The sequence below is a fragment of the Hyla sarda genome, chromosome 4, assembly GCF_029499605.1.
Source record: "Hyla sarda isolate aHylSar1 chromosome 4, aHylSar1.hap1, whole genome shotgun sequence".
In the NCBI taxonomy this organism is placed as follows: Eukaryota; Metazoa; Chordata; class Amphibia; order Anura; family Hylidae; genus Hyla; species Hyla sarda.
Genome location: NC_079192.1, coordinates 298063150 through 298078810, shown reverse-complemented (window position 1 = coordinate 298078810; position 15661 = coordinate 298063150). Strand labels below are relative to the sequence as shown.

The 15661-nt window shown below is 42.1% G+C and overlaps 1 protein-coding gene across 1 annotated transcript in view; it reads left to right on the top strand.

The window, feature by feature from the left end:
• The window catches only part of KDM3B (lysine demethylase 3B), a 62549-nt gene that overhangs the window by 26739 nt on the left and 20149 nt on the right, over window positions 1-15661 (top strand). Inside the window, exons 12-19 of the mRNA XM_056569887.1 lie at window positions 1486-1599; window positions 1715-1842; window positions 5005-5260; window positions 10450-10697; window positions 12537-12800; window positions 12912-13083; window positions 13433-13523; window positions 14814-14944. Of these exons, the coding sequence (XP_056425862.1) occupies window positions 1486-1599; window positions 1715-1842; window positions 5005-5260; window positions 10450-10697; window positions 12537-12800; window positions 12912-13083; window positions 13433-13523; window positions 14814-14944 (1404 nt within the window). The remainder of the gene's footprint in view (window positions 1-1485; window positions 1600-1714; window positions 1843-5004; window positions 5261-10449; window positions 10698-12536; window positions 12801-12911; window positions 13084-13432; window positions 13524-14813; window positions 14945-15661) is intronic.

The window sequence follows — 15661 nt, the reverse complement described above, 5'->3', positions numbered from 1 at the left end:
AAATATACTTTAACTCACCTTCCCCGTTGGTCCGGACTTGCTTCACAGGGAATGGAACGTCGCAGAGCCGTCGGCCTATCACCGGCCGCAGCGATGTTCCACCTCGGCTGGTGATAGGCTGAGACCACTGTCATGTAAGCAGCCGGCTTCTTACATGACAGTGGGCTCAGCCTATCACCGGCCGAGGTGGAACATCGCTGCGGCCGGTGATAGGCCGACGGCTCTCCGACGTTCCATTCCCTGGGAAGCAAGTCCGGACCAACGGGGAAGATGAGTTAAAGTTTATTTTGTTTACCTTTTACCGCCCGGGCATAGGGATACCGCACATTATAGAGAATGTTAGAGCCAGTGGCCGCAACAATCAGGAGGACCAGGAGGCAGTGCTTGCGGGTGACATGTGAGTAGTACCCTGATGGGGACAGCGCTGGGCTGATAATTCATTTGGGGAGGGGGGACACCGTTATATATCGTGGAACCGCCATAAGTTACAAAAATACCGCGATACACATATTTGGCCATACCGCCCAGCCCTAGGTTATATTCTTTTATCCGATGTCTGTCTATTTCTACATGTAGTCCTGTCATTTTCCTCTTCTTGTGCTCTAGTCATCATCCTAAACCAACTAATCTGTAGGAGTCATTCTGATATTCTTAGTACTCTCTTAGCACATCAGAAGGCTTTAGAAAACAGACTAAAAAATGTAAACTTTGAGGAATCTGTAATATGTATTTTTGTGGCAGGTTTAGAGATTTAAAAGGACAATATTAATGCAAGATTCTCTTTTAAAACTTGGACCATATCTAACAAAGCTGCTGTTGCTTATGGCAACCAAATGGAACCCGATAGAAAGGAGCGAACTGTTTGGCTGCTGTGAGTAACACTGCCACTAGAGGAATTGTTAAGCACCAGTTAAAATGATTAAATTATTATAAAAAATTATGAATTATTAAAAGCTCGGCAGCTGTCAGAATTATTATTATTATTATTTTTTTTATCGGACCAATCCTTTGAAAACATACACATCTGACAGATACAGATTTTTAGGCACCAACGATTTTATTCTTTAGCCTATGATTTTCAGCTTCAGTTGCTTGATGAATCTATAGGCTGTTTAGACCAATTATTGGCTTACTTTTCTCCCCTTTGCCCCCGTTTTGCACAGCCACAACCCTTTGTTTGGTGAGGTGCAAAGGTGTCTAAAATGCATAACATATGTGGCACACCTCACTCAAGCAGGTTTATTTTGGCACAAATTACACCAGAATACTGAGGCATCTGCCCATATGGGTTCAGTCAAAAAGATCTTTTTCTGAGAGTTTACACCCTTAGGTAATGACTAGAAATAGTGCATTTTCTCTTCCAGATAACGTCAGGCAGATTAAATTATATGCATAAGGTTTATATAACTATACAATATTAGGAGCGAGAGACCAGAAATCTTGGCCATTTTTCATACATGTTTTTTTTTTTTGTTCTTATTTCAGCTGCCCCAGAAGATGAAACAGGTGATGAAGAGGTATTTGCTTGGTTAAAATGTGCTAAAGGACAGTCCCATGAACCCGAAAACCTCATGCCAACACAGATTATCCCTGGCACAGGTAATCATTAACCATTCTTTCCCTATGTATTGCTGCAACATGTTCATATTTTATAAAAGTTGTCAATTGTTACATCCTTCTTTGTTTACTTATTCAAACACATTTTTCTTTCCAGCCCTCTACAACATTGGCGATATGGTCCATGCTGCAAGAGGAAAATGGGGTATCAAGGCAAATTGCCCATGTATTAACAGACACAATAAAACCGTTTTAAGACCGGCAGTCACCAATGGCATGTCCCAGGTAGTCATTTCCTTCGCCACGACATCCCAATGTTGTATTGTGTTAATCTTCTTACATACTGCTATGGATGCTTTTTTTCTACCAGCTATACCCCTCAGAAGGATAAACCTGCATTAAGGATTTATATAGTAGCAAAAAAAAGGATCACCTATCTGCATGATAGGAGAGAAGTTCTGATCACAGGGGGTCCAAATGCTGGGACCCACGCGATCTCCCTTATGGCGCCCTACTCACCTCAAGAATGGAGGCGTGTTAGCGATCACAAGAAGCGGTGGTCATCATGTCCCCTCCATGCATCTCTATGCAGAGCTGGAGATGCAGCATTCAGGTGTCTCCGGCTCTCCCATAGAGTTGCATTGAGAGGGCGCATCAGCCACAGCTTCGTGCTGTAGTCGACACACTTCATTCATGCAGAGAGCCAGAGCAACAGGTGGAAGATTGTGGATAGGGGATACGTTTTTGGATACTGGACTACCTCTTTAAGGCTGCATTAACACCATGGCCCTCATTTACTATTGCAAACCCGACATGTTTTGTCGGGTCGTACGCCAGATTCTGTCGCTTTGCGCCAGAAATTCTATCAGTGCCAGAATCTGTGCCAGAATTTGCACCAGAATTGAAAAAACCCCGACTAACTCTCCGTTTTGCTAAGAGAACCCGAAAAAGGGGCGTGGCTGCCGGGGAGAAAGGGGCGTGGTCTTCGGAAATGGGCGTGTCTCCAACATTTTCACAAAAACCCAACATATTTACTAAGGTTTCCACAGAAAATGTGGTGGATTTGAGCTGAGGAAAACCCTAGAGATCAGAGCATGTGTAATAAAAGCAAAATGTAGGGAAACCTTAGTAAATACCGTGGAAAATAAATTGCATGGAATTAAAACCCACAAAGAAACCTACACAACACTCTTAGTAAATGAGGGCCCATGTTTTTACAATACAGTTCCCGTATCAGGTTTTTGATGAAAAACTGATTCCTCAAAACCGGACCAAACTGCATCAAAACGTGTGTGCAAATTTTAACCCATATACGGTTTAAAAAATGATGTCCGGTTGCATCCGTTTTTTTAAGAAAAACGTATACGTTTTTAACTTTTCACTTCATTATGAATAAAGTTTCACTTGTTTGATTGAAATTCCATGAAAAAAAAAACTGTGCAAAGTCAAAAAACGGATGGTGAAAACCGGATGGAACAGTACGCACATACGGTTCTGTACGGTTCCCATTGACTCCCATGTTAAAAAATAAAAATAAATGTATGCGGTTTTACAGTTTTTTTACCCGGACCAAAAACTGTGTAGGCTACGGTTTTAGGTACAGTAAAAAAAAATTACAAAACCGTACAAGAAGCAAATCGGAGACAACAGTATGCATCTCTTGGCATACGGTTTTCAATACGGTTCTGTACGGTTTTCACATTGTAAACGTTTACGGGAACTGTATTGCAAAAACGTGGTGTGAATACAGCCTAACTTATTGTTTGTTGGAGACAAACCTTCCTTTTTAAATAGAAAATACTTGGTTGGATTGATTCTCCCTGTTTCCATAGTAGAGGAAGGAGAAACCGTTTATTTAGCACAAGACTTAATAGGTAAATAACACCATCTCATGAACGTGGGATCTTTGTAGGCTGTTAGATTTGTACACACAGACTTCAGCAGTTAGAAAACTGATCATATAGACTAGAGATGAGCGAACTTACAGTAAATTTGATTCGTCACAAACTTCTCGGCTCGGCAGTTGATGACTTTTCCTGCATAAATGAGTTCAGCCTTCAGGTGCTCCGGTGGCCTGAAAAGGTGGATACAGTCCTAGGAAAGAGTTTCCTAGGACTGTATCCACCTTTTCCAGCCCACCGGAGCACCGGAAAGCTGAACTAATTTATGCAGGAAAAGTCATCAACTGCCGAGCCGAGAAGTTCGTGACGAATCGAATTACTGTAAGTTCAATCATCTCTAATATAGATGAGTGACCAAGTCACATCTCAACAATCCAACATAAAGTACTATGTCAGGCATGTGCAAAAGACCGCCCAACAAAGTCTTAGATAGCTTTTAGACTTGCTTTATGTCAAAACAGTAAGACATAACTAATAAGAGCACAAAACAGATGAAAAATGAAGTTACTTCATTATTTATTCAGCTTAAATAATTTAATTTCATAAAATGATTAATCTTTTAACCCATTAAGAATGCAGCTTTTTTCAGACTTCGGGGACACAGTCATTTTTCTTTTTCTTGTTTTTTCATTTCTATTTTCAGAAAATCATTACTTAAAATAAGTGTTTATTTTTTGGCACCATGTGGATAATGTGTTAAAAAAAATCTTTCTTAAAACTGACAATGGCGCTGTGTAAGGGCTTGTATATTGTGAGACAATGTTGTATGCTGGGGTACAAGTTTAGGTTTCATACAAGGTTTTGTTTATTGTTAGAGATCAGTGAAGTTCCACTCATTCCATTCGTCACAAACTTCTCGGCTCGGCAGTTGCTGACTTTAGCCTGCATAAATGCGTTCAGCTTTCAGGTGCTCCTGTGGGCTGGAAAAGGTGGATACAGTCCTAGGAAAGAGTCTCCAGCCCACCGGAGCACCTGAAAACTGAACTCATTTATGCAGGATAAAGTCAGCAACTGCTGAGCCGAGAAGTTTGTGACGATTCGAATTACTGTAACTTCGCTCATCTCTGACTATTAAATCCCACTCTTTGGAAGGCAGGATAAAAGAATCAGCAATTCTATTAGTCCCAATAGTGGACTTAGCCATGCATCACTTAATCCCTGATATACATTGCCATATACTTGCCTGTTATTGCAAGGCCTAATAGGAGTATGAAGATTACCCTACAGTATTGTCACAGGGGTGAGAAAGGCCATGGTTAAACAGCTGGTATTGGCATTATCACCCATTGCAGCTCAGTGTCAGCTTTAACATACGGATGATGCAGGAGTGTCTCGTATCTTTATGGTGCTTGGCATTAACTTTCTTTTGTCAATGTAAATGTACGGTGTGGCTGGCACCAAGTGGTTAAAAATACATTATTTAAAGTCAATGGTCCCCTTGATGCAATGAAAAACTGTGAAGACCGGCAAGTTGTAAAAGTCTGTTATAGGATGTTGTGCATATGACCACCAAGGCAAATAATTAATGATTTTTTACTTTTTAAAGCTTCCAACCGTAAATCCTCCTGTCAGTGATGCGGCAACATCCTCAACTACTGGACAAACAAATGAAGATGGCCTTAAAACAGAGGATGATGTAAAACCAGGCACTGCTGACAGTATTACAGAGGTAACCATGGCCGACCAGGATGATCAGAACACTGAGAATAAAAACAAACAGCAGTGCCCAGAATCTAGTCCCTCGTCTGCCCTGCACTGGTTGGCGGACCTGGCAGCACAAAAAGCAAAAGAAGAAACAAAAGGTACGTGGGTTGTGTTTTTCACTACTATTCCGTATGTTCATTTATTCTCTCCTATGGAGGGAACCCGTAACCAAGATTGTGCTGCCCTAACTGGTTGAAAGCATGCTTGCATTAACATTGCTACGCAGCTAGTGTTGGTTACTAGAGATGAGCGAACTTACAGTAAATTCGATTCGTCACGAACTTCTCGGCTCGGCAGTTGATGACTTATCCTGCATAAATTAGTTCAGCTTTCCGGTGCTTCCGTGGGCTGGAAAAGGTGGATACAGTCCTAGGAGACTCTTTCCTAGGAATGTATCCACCTTTTCCAGCCCACCAGAGGACCTTAAGGCTGAACTCATTTACGCAGGATAAGTCATCAACTGCCAAGCCGAGAAGTTCATGACGAATCAAATTTACTGTAAGTTCGCTCATCTCTATTAGTTACCATGCTTGAGGAGAAGTATCCACCCTGCACTGTATGATTGTCGATTATTTCCGTATGCACAAATAGTGAGACACCTGACAATTGTAGTGAGCTTGGTGATAGGGCTGGGTGGTATACCGGTTCATATCGAATACCCAAATTTTTGTGCTGCACGATATGAATTTTAACCCATACCGCAATACCGGTTTGGCCTCTCCCCCTCGGGAATGAATGAATAATCAGCCCAGCAATGCGCTTTCCCCATCGGGGAACTAATCATATGTGGCCTGCGAGCGCTGTTCTGCCCCCCCCCCCCCCCCCCCTCCAATTAATTATCAGCCCAGCGCTACTACTCACATATGTCACCCGCAAGCGCTGCCCTCCTGATCCTCCTGCTTGTTGCGGGCGCCGGCGATGAAACTCTATACCAGTGGTCTTCAACCTCCAGATGTTGAAAAACTACAACTCCCAGCATGCCCAGAGAGCCGTTGGCTGTCCGGGCATGCTGGGAGTTGTAGTTTTGCAACATCTGGAGGTCCGCAGATTGCAAACCACTGTTCTATACTGTATCCCTATGCCCGGGCTGCAAAAGGTAAACAAAATAAACTTTAACTCCCCTTCCCCGTCGGTCCGGTCCTGCTTCCCAGGGAATGGAACGTCTGAGAGCCGTCAGCCTATCACCGCCCGCAGCGATGTTCCGCCTCGGCCGGTGATAGGCTGAGCCCAGCCGGCTTCTTACATGACAGTGGGCTCAACCGATCACCGGCCGAGGCGGAACATCGCTGCGGCCGGTGATAGGCTGACGGCATCCAACGTTCACGTCCCCGGCGTAAAGGCCGACATCCGAACAGGCGTTAGTTTTATTTTGTTTGCCTTTTGCAGCCCGGGCATAGGGATACAGTATAGGGATACCGCACAGTATAGTGTCAGCGCCGGTGGCCGCAACAAACGGAAGGACGAGGAGAGCAGCGCTTGCGGGTGACGTGAGTAAGTACCCCGCTGGGGACAGCGCAGCGCTGGGCTAATTAATTTTGGGGAAGGGGGGGGGGGGCGGGGCGGTGGTGAGGAATACCGTTATATATCGTGGAACCACCATAAGTTACAAAAATACCACAATACACATATTTGGCCATACTGCTTAGCCCTACTTGGTGAACCTATTAATGACCATCAGAAGTGTTGTTCAATGTCTGTCCATATTGTTTCTGAGCGTTTACATTTGGATTTTGTATATTTGCTTACTAGATCCAAGAAAGTAACTTTTAAATAGTCTTCAATAAACATTTTGTAGTCTTTTGCACTTGAATAGTCTAAGCAACTGCTTTAACCCCTTGGGGACGGAGCCCATTATAACCCTAAGGACAGGAGCAGTTTTTTGCAAGTCTGACCTCTATCACTTTAAGCATTAATAACTCTGGGATGCTTTTACTTATAAATTTGATTCCGAGATAGTTTTTTCGTGACATATTCTACTTTTATGTTAGTGGTAAATTTACGACGATACTTGCATCATTACTTAGTGAAAAATTGTAATATTTCAGGAAAAATTTGAAAATGTAGCATTTTTCTAACTTTGAAGCTCTCTGCTTATAAGGAAAAGGGACATGTCAAATAAATTACATATTGATTCACATGTACAATATGTCTACTTTATGTTTCCATCATAAAGTTGACATGTTTTACTTTTTGAAGAAATCAGAGGGCTTCAAAGTATAGCAGCAATTTTCCAATTTTTCCTGAAAATATCTAAATCAGAATTTTTCAGGGACCAGTTAAGTTTAGAAATGAATTTGAGGGTCTTTATGTTGGAAATCCCCTATAATGGACCCCATTCTGAAAACTGCACCCTTCAAAGTATTTAAAATGACATTCAAAAAGTTTGTTAACCCTTTAGGTGTTTCACAGGAATAGCAGCAAAATGGAGGAGAAAAATCAAAATCTCAATTTTTTTACACTAACACGTTATTGTAGCCCCATTTTTTATTTTTATTTTTTCATTTTTACAAGAGGTAAAAGGTAAAAAGGCCCCCCAAAACTTGAAATTCATTTTCTCTCGAGTAAGGAAATACCTAAAATGTGGATGTAAAGTGCTCTGTGGGCTCAGAAAGGAAGGTGCGACATTGGGCTTTTGGAGAGCGAATTTTGCTGAAATGGTTTTTGGGGGCATTTCGCATTTAGGAAGCCCCCATGATGCCAGATCAGTAAAAAAAAAAAAAAAAAAAAAAAAAAAACACGTCATACTATTTTGGGAACTAGACCCCTCAAGGAACATAACGAGGGGTACAGTGAGCCTTAACACTCGTTAAAGTGGGACGTAAAAATAAAAGAAAAACGTTTTTTTCAATAAAATGCTGGTGTTACCCGAAATTTTTATTTTTCACTAGGGGTAATAGGAGAAAAAGCCCCCAAAAATTTGTAACCCTATTTGTTCTGACTATGGAAATAATCGTATATGGATGTAAACTGCTCTGCTGGCACACTACAATGCTCAGAAGAGAAGGAGCGCCATTGAGCTTTAGGAGAGAGAATTTGGTTGGAATATGTCGGGGGCCATGTGCGTTTACAAAGCCCCCATGGTGCCAGAACAGTGGACCCCCCTCAACATTTGACCCCATTTTGGAAACTACACCCCTCACAGAATGTAATAAGCTCTCTCACTCCTGAGCCATGTTGTGCGCCTACATAGCATTTTGCCTCCACATATGGGATGTTTCCGTACTCGGAAGAAATTGCGGGGGTCTTTAGGGGTCTTTTTCTTCTTTTACCTCTTGTGGAAATGAAAAGTATGGGGCAACACCAGCATGTACGGAAATACCCCATATGTGGCCTTTAAATTGTTGCCTTGAAATGTGACAGGGATCTGAAGTGACAGAGCGCCATGCGCATTTAAGGCCTAAATTAGGAATTTGCAATAGGGGCGGACCCGGATACAAGGATGGCGCTTGTCTCCACCAAAACCCTACGGCAGTGTTTCCCAAACAGGTTGCCTCCAGCTGTTGCAAGATTCCCAGCCTGCCAGGATAGTCTATGGCTGTCTGCCAATACTGCGAATTGTTGTTTTGTAACAGCTGGTGGTTCTGTTTAGGAAACACTGCCGTATGAGATGTTTTTAATTTTTATTGGGGGGGGGGGGGGGCGGCGCAATGTAGGGGGGGTGTATATGTAGTGTTTTACCCTTTATTTTGTGGTAGTGTAGTGTTTTTAGGGTACATTCACACGGGCGGGGGTTCACATTTTTCCGCTAGGAGTTTGAGCTGCGGCGGAAAATTTGCTGCAGCTCAAACTTGTAGAGGGAAACCCACTGTAAACCCCCGCCCATGTGAATGTAACCTGTACATTCACATGGGGGGGGGCACCCCAAACCTTCAGCTGTTGCAAAACTACAACTCCCAGAATGCACTGACAGACTGTACATGCTGGGAGTTGTAGTTTTGCAACAGCTGTAGGCTGGGGAACCACTGAGATAGGAAACAGACTCTAGCTCAGTGATTCCAACCCGTGTGCCTCTAGCTGTTACAAAACTACAACTCCCAGCATGTACGGTCTTTCAGTGCATTCTGGGAGTTGTAGTTTTGCAAAAGCTGAAGGCACACGGGTTAGAATCACTGAGTTAGGAAACAGACTCTAGCTCAGTGTTTCCCAACCAGTGTGCCTACAGCAGTTGCAAAACTACAACTCCCAGCATGCAATTACTGAAAGGCATGCTAGGAGTTGGTTATGCAACAACTGGGGAAGAACAGTTTGCAGACCGCTAAGTAGTGGTCTCCAAACTGTAGCCCTCCAGATGTTGCAAAACTACAACTCCAAGCATGCCCAGACTGCCCAGGCATGCTGGGAGTTGTAGTTTTGCAACATATGAAGGGCCAGATATTGCAGAACTACACGCCCAGTATCCCTGACTGTCTGGGCATGCTGGTAATTGTAATTTTGCAACATCTGGAGGGCTACAGTTTGGAGACCACTGTATAGTGGTCTCCAAACTGTGCCACTTCAGATGTTGCAAAACTACAACTCCCAGCATGCCCAGACAGTCATTGCATTCGGAAAGTTGTAGTTTTGCAACATCTGGAGGACCACAGTTTGGAGACCACTACACTACATGCTGGGAGTTGTAGTTTTGCAACTTTTAGAAAGCCACAATGAAGATCACTTACCAGCGATTACTTCACTGCAGCCTCCTCCACCACCGCACTTTACGGCCTACCTCCTCCTGCCGCAACTCAGATGCCGCCTCTGGTCCGGTAAGCCAGTCTTGGCCCTATTGGCCCTATATACCCGATTGGCCCTGAATCGCTGCAAATCGCCGGTATGAATTGACCAGCGATTTGGGGACATGGGGGGGGTCTCGGGACCCCCCCCCTAGACATTGCCACAGGATGCCTGTTGCTAGATATCAGCCGTCATCCCGGTCCGATCACCGCCCAGCGAGCGGTGGTGATCGGAAATGCGGAGGCCGTACAGGTACGCCCTCTGTCCTTAAGTACCAGGACGTGAGGGCATGACAAGGATGCAACCTCACCCTGTTTCTGGCTGGCTCTATGTGACCTCTCCTCCTCGGTGTGAGATAGCAGCAGGGGTTGGGAGGAGGTTGCACAATGCAGTTTATAGAGTGGAGAAGAAAGCATTAAAGTTTTTGTGTAGAAAACAAAAATGCACTGTATCAGTGTAGATCCTGTGCAGGGTAGAAACATACAGGATATGTGTCAGTCTGTATCTTTTTTTTTTTTTTTTTTTTTTCCGCAGAATTGAGTGAAAGTAGATTTTATTTTTTTTTTTATTTCAGATCCTATCGCACAGAGTCCTGTACAGCAAAAAGAATCAAATCCTTCCGTAGGTTTGGATTCCCCTAATTCAAATTTTAAGACCTCCTCATCCCCCAAATTGTTCAACAGCCTCTTATTAGGCCCAGCTGCCTCCAACATAAAATCTGAAGGTTCCAGTTTAAGAGATTTACTTCATTCTGGTCCTGGTAAGCTCTCTCAAGGCGCAATGGAAGGAGGAGTTCCTTTTCCTCCAGTCTTTAATGCTACAGTGAGTATTTCTTAATGACTGATTATAGATCTGGTTTGCATGGGAATCATATTATAGGGGAGTATTACCTGCAGCTTTTTGTTGCTGTTTTCATAGTTTTTAGTATCCCAAAGTAGTTTAACAGAAAATTAAAAGGAAAGACATGTACTTTTCTTTCCTGCTGCATCCACTTCTGACTTTGGCTCAAAAACTAAATAACATAACCACCACAAAAAAAGGCAAGTGTAAAACCCCACTTTAGAATGTTTTGTATATGAATTAGTCATAGGAAGGGACAAGCATTTTTTTCAGTGCTTTAAAATCTGAAAAGCTGTTTTGGAACAAATCAATAAAATTAGGCAGACAGAGGACGGAGTAGCTATCAGGCACTGCTAGGCACTCTGCTCTTTATGTGTCTTCACCGCACCGCTAAATCACTGTGGTGGTGCTGATTTTTTAGAAAATACGAGAGTATGCCAAATAGGACAGTAGCAGAAGAACAGCAAAACCGAAGATCCACAACAAGAAACTTAAGTCCCCACTGACGGAACTTATGTTTCTCTGTTTGCTGCACCATTCTAACTTGGAATAAAGTTTCCTGTCATGGATCTTCTGTTTTGTGAGGGTGATTTTTGCTGTTCTTTTGCTATTGTCCATTTGTTTTGGAACAAAAATTGACTTTATTGGTGTAGTCTATTCTTTTCTATATTTTCTGTTGACAGATACCTTGCTAATCCGTAATGTTAGAGATACCAAACTTAGATAGAATGTTTATAGTGAACAGAAGAAAAATATCTTAGAATGTTAAGAAGTCTTCAAGATTTTCTGCATAGTCCTGAAACAGTCTTGTATTCTTGCAACTACCGTATTTATCAGGGTATACCACGCACTGGCCTTTAATGTTTTTTTTAACCCAAATATCCTTGTTAAAATGAGTGTGCGTGTATACCCCAATAAACTCTTTCTTGCCCCACAGAAGCCGCTGCGGTTTAATGATTTAAATTGGCCGCTTTAAATCATGTACCTGCAGCGGCTTTTGCGGGGCGAGAGTCCCACCGCCGCCCGATTCCCTCCCCATTCCCGGATTCCATATCTACCTCTCCTGCGTTGAGGATGTCACTCATCAGTGCGCAGCGCACACCAACAGCGCAGGATGCTGCAGGAGCGTTCCCCCAGGAGAGGTAGATATGAAAGCTGGGGAGGGAATCGGGTGGTGGGACTCTGGCCCTGCAGAAGCCACTGCAGTTACATGATCTAAAGCGGCCGCTTTAAATCATTGAATCGCAGCAGCTTCTGCGGGGCCAGAAAGAGTTTATCAGTGTATAACACACAGATAGACTTTAAGCTAAAAAAAAGTGTGTTATATGCCGATAAATACGGTATATTTGGCTTGCAGACTGTGGAGTTGCTGGGGTATTAATGTGGGGAAGGGTTTAGTTAGCTTGATCTATTGTAGACCTAGCCGTGAGGAAGGATTCTGGTGTAGTGAGGCTAGTCCGGTAGTGTCCGGCAAAGATTTGCATCAAGGGTGTCCCTGATATATTCCTCTGACGTATGCCTCTGGTGGCTGCCCCTTATTGGCATCTCTCATACAAATGGTCTCTTGTTCAAACAACTGTATACTGTGTGGTATACATTTCTTACTGGCTCATGCTCTACGGAATAGTGTAGATGTCTGTGCAAATAAACGTAAACCCTTGAGACCTCACTAGAACACTCTTTTGGGGTCCATTAAGTGTTGGTGGATTAATTGATACATTCACAGTTTATGTTGTCTTGCGATTGTGATGAGGTCTTGTATTGCTTTCTTTATTTGTAATAAATAAACCAATCCATATTAATTCATTTTGTATTTTTCAGGCAAAGGGAAAATCCAGCTTACCAAACTTTTTGGACCACATTATTGCTTCTGTTGTAGAAAACAAAAAGACATCCGATGCTGCCAAGAGGGCCAGTAGCTCGACTGAGAGTCTTAAAGAGGGGAAGGAGATGGTGATGGGTTTACACGTGCTTGACCCACACACCTCACATTCCTGGCTTTGTGACGGAAGGCTTCTCTGTCTACACGACCCAAGCAACAAAAATAATTGGAAAATATTTAGGGAATGTTGGAAACAAGGCCAGGTGAGAATATATTTGCTGTTTGTGAGTTAGATGGGAGGGGTGGTATGTAAAATCTATTTTATGAATATCTGTATTACATTTGTAACAACTTGATTTCCCTACTCTTTCCAGCCTGTGCTTGTTTCTGGAGTCCAGAAAAAGCTAAAGGGGGAGTTATGGAAGCCTGATGCATTCAGCTTGGAATTTGGTGATCAGGATGTAGATTTGGTGAATTGTCGGAATTGTGCTATCATTTCGGATGTGAAAGTTCGAGATTTTTGGGACGGTTTCGAAGTTATTGAAAGTAAGAAATCTATTGGTACCTCATAAGCTCCTGAATGGCTGACACAGAGGGCTCCCTTTTTTCTGTCTAGCCACCTAAATGCCACTGTCAGTAATGCTTCCATTTCTAGCCGCTACAGTGGATGACCAGCTGTATATTGCAGTCTACTTCTTCTGTGGATGGCACAGACACTGCTCCTGAGCTCATGCTTCATACAGAATCTAACTGTATATCATGTTCTGTCTAAAAAAAACTCAATGGACAGTTACACTTTATTGTAGGAAACCTGTAGCGTAAATGCCAAATGTCATAAACCTTTAGTTGTTGCTAATGGCTGCCAAAATTTACAGTTTAACTTTGTTTTCTACAGAAAGATTAAGAGCAGAAGATGGCTCTCCTATGGTTCTTAAACTAAAAGATTGGCCTCCAGGGGAAGATTTCAGGGACATGATGCCAACAAGGTAAAGTACCATTCCTATTAAAGACATGTGATTAGTTTACAGAAACACTTCAGTATTATTGTGCCCTTATGGTGCAGCATAAGCTCTTATTAAAGAATAATGTATAGGTATGTGTGTGCCTTGGGTATACCTACTTTATGTGACATCTGGCTAAATTGGAAAGGAAGATTGTTTGCCCTCAATCAGCCTACATTTCCTATTATGCCTTTGACTCCTTGGAGACAGAGCAGGTGGAGTCACAGCTCATAGCCTTCTTTGAGCCCTATCAAAGAGCAGCAAATGATAGACCAGTGACCTAGAACATCTGTAATTTGATTTCCTGACTCATACTGCAGAATCTTTAGTATATTTCCTTGTGTTTCAGCTTCAAGCTGCTTTCACCTGCCTCTTGTTTATGACAGGTTTTTTCCTCTTAGCTCTTACAAGGAGTAGGTAGGGGAAAGCAGTGTGAATCTGTGTCTCATAGGGCATATGATAGAATCTGCACACGCAGAAATCAGAGACAGTGTGGCAGGGGACTTTTATTACTGCAGTTAATTATTAAATGAACTCCCCTACTACATCACTGATCTCCTGGTCCCTTCCATAAGGAGGGAATGAGGCAATGATTTATCAGTAGTATACTAAACATGGGGAGAGAGTTTGGGGAAGTGTAGGAGCTTCCAGAAGTTATTTGATAGATGCTGATGTAATCCTGTAGTTCGCAGGAAATCCTTCACACATGGTAGACTGACTTCCTGTCTATGCAGGCTCTGGATTGGTGGTCAGGCTGGGATTACATCACATAAATGTCATATTGGAATGTGCTGGAGTGTTACTTTACAGGATTGCTATAGGCAAAGGAAAATTTTTTGACAGATTGATAAATCTATGCCATACATTCATTAATGGATTTGACTACTGTTGGTGCTTTCATACAGCTCCGTTCAAATCTAATGGCATGATGGAAATAGAGTATAAGGGCGGCTTTCTCTCATCATTCCCACAGTGTTCAGTGTTGCAGCATATATGTCAATACAGACTGGGAACATGAGACCTCTGTTCTTTTGATTGGTGGGGGTTCAAGAAGTGTGCTCCCCAGAGATCAGCCACTTATTACCTATCCGGTGGATAAACATTTCCAAAAAATAATATTTGATGCTTTTCCTGTGTTCACCTGATGATAGGGAGCTAAGGCTCTGACTGTAATATTGCTGTTAAAGCGAGGATTACATGTTGGTGCCTTTGAATCAATGCTTACATGTCTGTTATCCTGAATAATTCACTTTTTACTCATTATTTTTTTTGTAGATTTGATGATTTGATGGACAATCTTCCTCTGCCAGAATATACAAAGCGAGATGGGAGGCTAAATTTAGCTTCAAGATTGCCCAGTTATTTTGTGCGACCAGATCTTGGGCCTAAAATGTATAATGCCTATGGTATGTTGTCTCGGAAAAGTATGAAGGTTGTGTTTCACTACCTCCATTTTAGTTTTAGAAAAGTCTTAGGCTCTTTGGAGGTGTTGTATCAAAAAGAGAATCCCTGTGAAAGTACCCTAGTGTGATGCTGCTATAGTGGGGTTGTCCATTTTGATGAACAAACCTTTTATTCATCTAGATGTTGTGATTGTTCTATTAGTGGCTTTATTCAGCAGGTGACATGTTAGATTACTAGTGTTGGATTGTGAATTCTTTGTTATTCCTTTAAATAACAGGGGTGGCAAAATGTAGAATTCTTAAAAAACATGCTTCATAATTGTTATTTTATTGGGAATCAAAGTATTCATTTAATCTGACAGGTCAACTCTTTGACAGATGCCAAGGGAAAATCATTTACTTTTTTCACATGCTCAAATTAGACCTGAATAATATTAAACTCTTGTACAGTACCACTATAATCATATATTTTCTAAACATAGGCACATTGCAGTAGTACCACCCAATACCACATACTCATGGATGCCTTCATGAAACTTTGCATCAATAAGTAACATTTAGTAAAACAACAATCAGTACGTTTTGTAAAATAAAAAATCTTATTTGCTTACCTATCTAGTCTAACTAGAGCATAATATGTACTAGATCTCCCAAAATCTAACTTAGTTATAAACATTTCCATAAAATAATAAAAAGTAAAGATCTTTGCCTTGACAAATA